At 49.8% G+C, this 9,172-nt stretch overlaps 1 protein-coding gene across 1 annotated transcript; it reads left to right on the forward strand.

Annotated features, from left to right (window-relative positions):
- Positions 1-2,196: 2,196 nt before the first annotated feature.
- Positions 2,197-6,043, forward strand: LOC136375027 (enolase-phosphatase E1-like). Its single transcript, XM_066340381.1, has 3 exons — positions 2,197-2,204; positions 3,124-4,166; positions 4,440-6,043. Exons 1-3 carry the CDS (start codon positions 2,197-2,199, stop codon positions 6,041-6,043), a joined length of 2,655 nt encoding a protein of 884 aa, XP_066196478.1.
- Positions 6,044-9,172: the final 3,129 nt, after the last annotated feature.

Here is a 9,172-nt window from a genome sequence, read left to right on the forward strand (position 1 = left end):
ACACCAACCCTGCCCCAACAGTAACAGGTATCGTAAAAATAGTAGTGGAGAAAAAAAAAGAATGAAACCAAAAATCAGAAAAAAACCAAAAAAAATCCAACCAAAACAAACAAACAAACAAACAAACCAAAAAAAAAAAAAAAAAAAAAAAAAAAAAGAAACAAAACAAAACAAAAAAAATCATAAAAAAACTCCAAAAAATGGAAATAAACCCCCAAACAGCCAAATATAACAAGAAACTTCCAGTAAAAAAAAAAAAAAAATACCCCCACCAAAAAATCCTTTTCACCAAAAATCCTACAGACACTGCTAAATGGCACATAAACTAAATAGAATTAGAAAATTAGAATAAAGATAAGAGGAAGACAACGAAGAAAATGAAGAAACGGTTGCAGTAGGGAAAGCCATCAGACTAGGAAAAGAAGCAAAAGAAGAAATAGAAGAATAAGTAGCAGCCGCAGTAAATAGTTATAATAAAAATAAAAATTTTTAAAAATTATGGTAATGATGGTATCAATTATATCAAGTTAAAATACACCTTCACACATATTCTAGTGTCACACTGAAGCTTGGCTTGGGAAGGATCTCACAATTTATCCACTTCCATCTGTGCCACGGCACCTCACAGGGGCTCTGGGCACATCAGCCGTGTCACAGACTGCAGTGGGATGGGAAATGGCTTAACCACTGCCAGGAAGGAGATCTGCCCATCATGGCAAAACTGAACAAAGAGGCTGAGAACACCCAAACCCACCCCTCCTTCACCTGGCTGCGGCTTTGGGCTGCCACTTGGGCTGCCCAAGGGAACCTCAGATAGGATCAAGGGGACACTAGTGCTCAATTGCCTCTGCTCTGGGCACAAGGAAACAACACTAAGGCAGGAGAATACATCCACAAGAAAGGCAAACCCAGCAGCTGTCCCGAAAATCAGCTTGGGCCAGGCTCAGGCAGGGGAGGCCAGAGGCCACAGGCTCATCTGGTCACGTTGGCAAACACTGCCCACACCTGGGAAGGGAGGAGAAGAGTCCTGGGGCTGTGCTGGAACCTCTACAGCAATCAGAAAGGAGTAAGGAGTAAAAGAATAAAGGCAGAAAGAGCTGGATCTTATCTAGCAAATTACAAAAGAATTTGTTACGTTGTTGAGCACTTCATACCCATTTGAAAAGAGTATTTGGTTCCCAGGAGAAAAATGGTAGATTTCAAATGGAAATACAAGGCATATGACAGAGGGACAAAGGGCTCATGGGAGAAGAAAGCTTTCCCAGATTTTTTAACCTGCCTCTCCTGACAGACTTTAAAAAGCAGAAAGGATCTTAAAAAGATTATTTACCTTCATTTGGCTCTTTCTCATGTCCATCAGCTCCACACATGAAACGAGAAGACTCAAGCAAAACTTCCAGGCTCTGGCATCTAGGTCTAGAACAGACCTTGCCTAGAAGCACAAGAAAAGCATCTGGAAATACAAGATCCATACTTCCACACACACCTTCAATAAAGAAAAAATACCATGTACTCCTCAAAAAGTCACAACAAAACTCAGACATCCTTTCCTAGAGTGGAGACACCAGACATTGCTTCAGTGTGGGCTGAGTCACTTCTCACAGGAAGGATAGAGCTGTGGAGTTCAGGGGCTCAGAGCTCCCCTAGGAGGCTCCATAAACACCTCATTAACAGGGGAAGGCACCAGCCTTGTCACTGAGCTGCAGTGCAGGGTCTCAGGGCTGTCTGTGCCTTGACCCTGGCTGCATCTGCCAGGAACAGAACTCCTCCGACCCCAATCTCCAGCCAACACCAGGCTCCACACCCTGCTCTGCATTACCCCGGGGATCTCTTCTGTTTGCTGCTCTGCATATATGTCCAAATCCCAGTTACCCACCGTGTTCTCGATATCTCAGTTCAGCTCAGAATTTGTAGAAAGCAAATATACACCAAACAAGAACAAGCCATCCCTCCCCAAGCCCCCTGCAGGACCTACTGCAGACCCTATGCTTAATTGGTTTTTCAGCAGACTGGGAATATGTGTTACCACATTCATCCTAAGTTTTAATTACACTACACTGAAGTTCACCTTGCATTTCAATGACAACATATTTTCTGGGTTGTGTCTTTTAGCTTTGCACTGAAATAAGCCAGTGTCATGCAACTACAGCTCACAATGCATGTTCTTTAAAGGCAATGCTACATGTGCAGCTGACAATGGTCATGTAAATGCAGGCTGACCTGAACAGGCACACAGAAAAGGGCTTTGGCTCTGGGCCCCTCGCTTTGCCTCAACACAGGTGGCTCCTGCTTTTGCTCTTGGCCCCTTGCTTTGCCTCAACACAGGTGGCTCCTGCTCTTGCTTTGTGCCACTCACTTTGGTCCCCGCCTTGAACAACCTAAAAAACCCTGGAGACCCCTGCGCAGTTTTGTGCACACCCCACTGGAGAAGATCGTGTCTGTGGGCATCTCGGCCTTAGGACTCGTCCCTCCACATTTGAAGTTATAATCCCCTTACCCTCTTTTCTATTTTTCTTAATATTCCCTACATTCTCTCCCCGCTATCGCATTTTGGTGGCACTAAATAAAGGTGCATTTTTTGTTTTATAAACTGAGTTGTCCCCCGCTGTGACTTTTGCACTCTGAGATCCAAAAATGAACCATCAGGTTCCCTGCACATGTTTGCGGACCCTGACAGGAGGCATTCTACTCAATCTCTCTCGGCTACATTCTTTATCTACCCCTTCTCTTTACTGTTTGTCCCTCTGTCTCTCATTTCTTGTTACATTAACCACAGTCTATTGACTTTGGCACACGCTCTCATTTGCACCCCGATTCGGGCAGAGGCATTTTGCACCATTTCAATAACCAGATGGTGACAAGGGGCCAGAGGCCCCCCACTCTGGGGGCTGCTGAGTGCCATTCCCGTGGGTCGGGCTGCTGCAGGGGTGCCGTGGCCCTCGGTGACACGGCAGCGTTCCGCCGGCGCCCTGGGCGCTGTGGAACGTTGTGGGGCCCGGGCCCTTTGTGACATGGCGGGGCCCTCAGGGCTATATAAGGGGCGCGGGGCCCTGCGTCGCCCAGTCCCCGGAGAGCCACTTGCCCAGCAGGAAGCAGCTCCTGGGACCCCCTTCTGCGTTGCAGAGGAGCAGACTCGGAGGAGGAGCAGGTGAAGGCCGACTCCCAGGCGCCCAGCCCGTGCCCAGCCGCCCAGCACACCAGGCCTCGGCGGGCAGCGGCTGTGGGCAGGGGCGGCTCCGGCCTGCCCCTGCCGGGCCCTGAGGAGGGGCCCTTTGCCCACATGGAGGAACACTTGGACTGCGACATGGATCAAGAGCTCACCCAGAGGAGAGACCTTACCAGCCAAGAGCTCTGCCTCCGGGAAGAGATGACAGCCCAAGAGATTTACCAGCGACAAGAGGCCATGATCCAAGAAGACTCCCCACGCGCGCCCCTGAGACACCAAGAGTGGCAGCGGTGGGGAGTCGGTGAGAGAGCCCAGTGCGGAGATGGCAGACAGCAGCAGCTGGAGATGGAGCACTGGGAAGTAGGTGAGACTGTCCAGGAGCTCACCCAGTGGGATGGAGAAGGTGACACATACCAGCAAGTGTCCCAGCGGGAAGAAGATCTGACATACCAAGAGCAGACCCAGCGGGAAGGAGAGGGATATCTGGAACTCTCTCCTTTGGAAGAAGATTTGCAAAGCCATCTGCACACGTACCGACGGGAAGGAGACGAGAGAGAGCCAGAGGCTACCCAGATGGGAGACATCAGCAGTGAGGAGGTAGGCCAAGGAAAAGATTACAGTCTCCAAAAGCTGGCCCCATGGGAAATAGACAGCAGTGACCAACAGCTGTCCCAAAGGGAAGAGAGTGTCAGCGGCCAGGAGCCGTCCCAGGAGGGCCAAAGAGTCAGGTACAAGATCTCTGATAAGCCCATGAGCCCAGAGAAGGATGAGGAGGCCCAGGGTGGTGGGCAGCAGGGGCCTGGCTCTCCCAGCAGCGTGGGCACCCAGGGGGAAGGAGAGGCAGCCTGTGAGCTGCCCAGCTCCTCTCCTGCCCCAGGGAGTCCCACAGAGGATGAGCTGGCAGCTGCTGCTGCTGCAGCTGGAGCTGCTGAGGAGGTGGAGGAGCCCCCAGAGCCTCTGGCTGCTGAGGTGGGAATGGCACCAGGTTCTCCAGCTGGCAGTGAGGAGGTGCCATGGGCAGGGACACAGACATCAGTCCCTGCCCCACGCAGCCCCCCAGGCTGCTGCCAACCTCTGCTGGGCTCAGCTGGGGCCACCAGCTCTGAGCAGCTGCTCCAGGCTGTGCTTGAGGTCCAGCAGCCAGAGGAACAGGGGGCCCTGGAGCAGAGCTCAGCTCCAGAACTGGAAGCAGCAGCTGCAGTAGAAAGGGAAGAGAGTCCAACCTCTGCCCTGCACAGCCCCTGCTGCCCCCCCAGCCCCACGCCCAGCCCAGCGGGAGCCCAGGAGCCCAGTGAACAGCAGGAAGAGGCAGACAGGGCATCAGTTCTGTCAGAGGAAGAGGGCGAGAAGGGGGCCTTGGCTGGGGACCTTGACGATAGTCACGGCAAAGATAATGAAGAGATTCAGCTATCTCAAGGAAAATTCAACAAATACCATGAAGGGTCCGAAGAGGAAGCCAGCATTGAGCAGGCGAACTCCCCAGAGGGAGGAAACAGCTACAATGAAGTAAAAGCCTGCATTGAGCAGGAGAAATCCCCAGAAGAAACCAACAGCTACAATGAAGGAAAAACCTGCATTGAGCAGGGGATCTCCCCAGAAGAAAACAACAGCGACAATGAACAGGAAGCCTGCATTGCGCAGGAAAACTCCCTAGAAGAATCGAACAACCAGAATGTAGTGGAAGCCTGCATTGAGCAGGAGGTGTCAACAGAAGAAGCCAATAGTGACAATGAAGTAGAAGCCTGTATTGAGCAAGAGAACACCCCAGAAGAAACCAACAGCTACAATGAAATGGAAGCCTGCACTGAGCAGGAGCAGTCACCAGAAGAAACCAACAGCTACAATGAAGGGGAGGAATTCACTGAGCAGGAGAAATCCCCAGAAGAATCCAGCAGCTACAATGAACTGGAAGCCTGCATTGGGCAGAACTCCCCAGAAGAAACCAACAGTTACAATGAAGAGCAAACCAGCATTGAGCAAGAGGTGTCACCAGAAGAAACCACCAGCTACAATGAAGCAGAAGCCTGCATTGAGAAAGAGAAATCCAAAGAAGAAGCAAAGAGCTACATTGAAGGGGAATCCTTCATTACGCAAGAGCTGACACCAGAAGAAGACAACAGCTACCACGAAGTTGAAGCCGGCACTGAGCAGGAAAACTCCTGCGAAAAAGCAAACACCCAGAATGAAGAGGAAGCCTGCATTGAGCAGGAGAAAACCCCAGAAGATACCAACACTTACAATGAACAGGAAGCCTGCATTGAGCAGGAGAATTCCCTAGAAGAAGGCAACAGCAACAGCGAAGTGGAAGCCTGCATTGAGCAGGAGAACTCCCCGGAAGAAACCAACAGCTACAATGAGGTGGAAGCCTGCATTGAGCAGGAGAACTCCTCAGAAAAAGCCAACACCCAGAATGAACAGGAAGCCTGCATTCAGCAGGAGCTGCCACCAGAAGAAGCCAATAGCTACAACGAAGTGGAAGCCTGCATTGAGCAGAACTCCCCAGAAGAAACCAACAGCTACAGTGAAGTGGAAGACTGCATTGAGCAGGAGAAATCCCCAGAAGAAGGTAACATCTACAATGAAGCAGAAGCCTGCATTGAGCAGGTGAACACCCCAGCAGAAACCAACAGCTACAATGAAGCAGAAGCCTGCATTGAGGAGGAGAACTCCCCGGAAAAAGCCAGCAGCTACAAAGAAGGAGAAGCCTGCATTGAGCAGGAGCTGTCACCAGAAGCCAACACCTGCAATGAAGTAGAAGACTGCATAGAGCAAGAGAACTCCGCCAAAAAAGCCAACACCCAGAATGAAGAGGAAGCCTGCATTGAGCAGGAGAAATCCCCAGAAGAGACCAAGAGCAGCAAAGAAGAAGCAGCCTAAATTGAGCAGGCGCTTTCACCAGAAGAAATCAACATGTATAATGAAGTTGAAGCCTGCATTGGGCAAGAGAACTCCCCAGAAGAAAAAAACAGATACAACGAAGGAGAAGCCTGCATTGAGCAGGAGATGTCACAAGAAAAAACCAACAGCTACAAAGAAAAAGAAGCATGCATTGAGCCTGAGAACTCCCCAGAAGAAACCAACAGCGGCAATGAAATGGAAGCCTGCATTGAGCCGGAAAACTCCCCAGAAGAAGGCAACAGCTACAAAGAAGGAGAAGACTACATTGGGCAGGAAAACTTCGTACAAGAAACCAAAGGCTACAATGAAGGGGAAGCCTCCATTGAGCAGGAAATTTCCCCAGAAGTAGCCAAAACCCAGAATGAAGTGGAAGCCTGCATTGAGCAGGAACTGTCAGCAGAAGAAGCCAACAGCCACAATGAAGCAGAAGCCTACATTGAGCAGGAGAACTCCACAGAAGAAACCAACAGCTACAATGAATGGGAGGCCTGCATTGAGCAGGATATGTCACCAGAAGAAACCAAGAGCTACAAAGAAGGAGAAGCCTGCATTGAGAATGAGAAATCCCCAGAAGAAGCAAACAGCTGGAATGAAGTGGAAGCCTACATGGAGCAAGAGAACTCCCCCGAAAAAGCCAACACCTTCAATGAAGAGGAAGACTGCATTGAGCAGGAAAACTCCCCAGAAAACACCAACAGCTACAACGAAGGAGAAGCCTGCATTGAGCAGCAGAACTCCCCAGAAGAAACCAAAACTTACAACCAAGTTGAAGCCTGCATTGAGCTGGAGAAATCCATAGAAGAAACCAACAGCTACAATGAAGAGGAAGCCTGCATTGAGCAGGAGCTCTCACCAGAAGAATCCAACACCTACAATGAAGAAGAAGCCTGCAATGAGCAGGAGAACTCAACAGAAGAAACCAACAGCTACAATAAAGGAGCAGCCTGCATTGAGGACAGGTCCCCATCAGAAACCACCACCAACCAAGACGGGTCCCAAGGAGAATCTTTCCTTGGAGAGGCCATCTCCCAAGAAGAATCTGAGATCTATAACATGCTCTCCGACTGGGATGAATTCGATGAAGAAGAGCTGTCCCATGGTGATGTTGGGAGCTATGAAGAAGCTTCAGACTGGGAACTATACCCTGAGCAAAGCCCTTCCCAGGGACAAGCTGGTATCTCCCACAGTCTCTCTGACTGGGAAGATGATAGCGACCATCAGCTGTCCCAAGGAGATGTCAGCACTTACCGAGAGGTGTCGGATTGGGAGCAGTCCATTGGGCAGGAGCTTTCCCAGCAGGAAGACTCTGTTGGAAGGAGACCCTCTGTGCAGTCGAACTGGGAAAGCGACGGCGAGCAAGACCTCCTGCAGTACAGCTGGGATCAGAGCATCTGGGACAAGGCCTTGGTGCGCGAAGACGACGAATGGGACGAAATCAGCGTCCTGGAGCTCTGTGAGGAGGAAGACAGAGAGCGAAGACTGGCAGGCTTGGCAGGAGGAGGATTCCTCGTGCCCATCCCTCGGCAGGCTTGGGTTGAGGACAGAGCACCTGAGCGGCGCTTCTGGGGGCTGCTCGGTGTCTCGCCTCCCCACGTGGAAGCCCTGGCCCTCAGAGGACACACGGCCTCTGGTGCCTTCCAGGAGGAGGTGGCAGAGGCCGGCAGCCTCAGGCAGCAGCGGGCCCCCCGCAAGAAGCGTCTGTCCCGGCTGCGGCGGGCGCTGCGGGCGCTGCGCAGCCTCTTCTGCTTCCCCTGCCGGAACCCGCGGGCACAGGACTAGGGCTGGGCAGGGCCCCGCTGCACAGGGCAGGGCTGCACACACCAACCCTGCCCAAACTGTAACAGGTATCGTAAAAATAGTAGAAGGGGAAAAAAAACTATCCCCCCGAATAAAACCTACAGAACAAAAAACCCCTTAAAAAAACCAAAACCAAATCCAAAACCAAAAAAAAACATAACAACAACAACGATAAAAAAAAGAAAACCAAAAAAAAAAAAAAACACCAAAAAAAACCACCAAAAAAAACCCAAAACAAAAACAAAAATGAGGAAAAAAAACCCACCCGAAAATAAAAAAGAAATTTCCAGCAAAAAAAATAACAATAAACAAACAATAAAAAACCTCCCTAAAAAACCCCCTTTACACCAAAAATACTACAGACCCGCCAAATAGAGCACAAAAATAAATAGAATTAGAAAATTAGAATAAGGATAAGAAGAAGACAATGAAGAAGATGAAGAAGCAGTAGAAGTAGGGTAAGCCATCACAATAGGAAAAGAAGAAAAAGAAGAAATAGAAGAATAAGTAGTAGTAGTAGCAAATACTTATAATAAAAGTAAAAATTTTAAAAAATTGTGGTGATGATGGTATTAATTATATCAAGTTAAAATACACCTTCACACATGTTCTAGTGTCACACTGTAGCTTGGCTTGGGAAGGATCTCACAATTTATCCACTTCCATCTGTGCCACGGCACCTCACAGGGGCTCTGGGCACATCAGCCCTGTCACAGACTGCAGTGGGATGGGAAATGGCTTAACCACTGCCAGGAAGGAGATCTGCCCATCATGGAAAAACTGAACAAAGAGGCTGAGAACACCCAAACCCACCCCTCCTTCACCTGCCTTCAGCTTTGGGCTGCCACTTGGGCTGCCCAAGGGAACCTCAGATAGGATCAAGGGGACACTAGTGCTCAATTGCCTCTGCTCTGGGCACAAGGAAACAACACTAAGGCAGGAGAATACATCCACAAGAAACGCAAACCCAGCAGCTGTCCTGAAAATCAGCTTGGGCCAGGCTCAGGCAGGGGAGGCCAGAGGCCACAGGCTCATCTGGTCACGTTGGCACACACTGCCCACAGCTGGGAAGGGAGGAGAAGAGTCCTGGGGCTGTGCTGGAACATCCACAGCAATCAGAAAGGAGTAAGGTTTAAAAGAATAAAGGCAGAAAAAGCTGGATCTTATATAGCAAATTACAAATGAATTTGTTACGTTATTGACCACTCCATACCCATTTGAAAAGAGTATTTGGCTCCCAAGAGAAAAATGGTAGATTTCAAATGGAAACACAAGGCATATGACAGAGGGACAAAGGGCTCATGGGAGAAG

The sequence above is a fragment of the Sylvia atricapilla genome, unplaced genomic scaffold (assembly GCF_009819655.1).
Source record: "Sylvia atricapilla isolate bSylAtr1 unplaced genomic scaffold, bSylAtr1.pri scaffold_75_arrow_ctg1, whole genome shotgun sequence".
NCBI classification, from domain to species: domain Eukaryota; kingdom Metazoa; phylum Chordata; class Aves; order Passeriformes; family Sylviidae; genus Sylvia; species Sylvia atricapilla.

Excerpts from the sequence above, each read along its gene's own strand:
- LOC136375027 (XM_066340381.1), top strand. Across the intron at positions 4,167-4,439 it reads ACCAGGTTCTCCAGCTGGCA|CGGGAGCCCAGGAGCCCAGT; the intron begins GTGAGGAGGTGC and ends CGCCCAGCCCAG.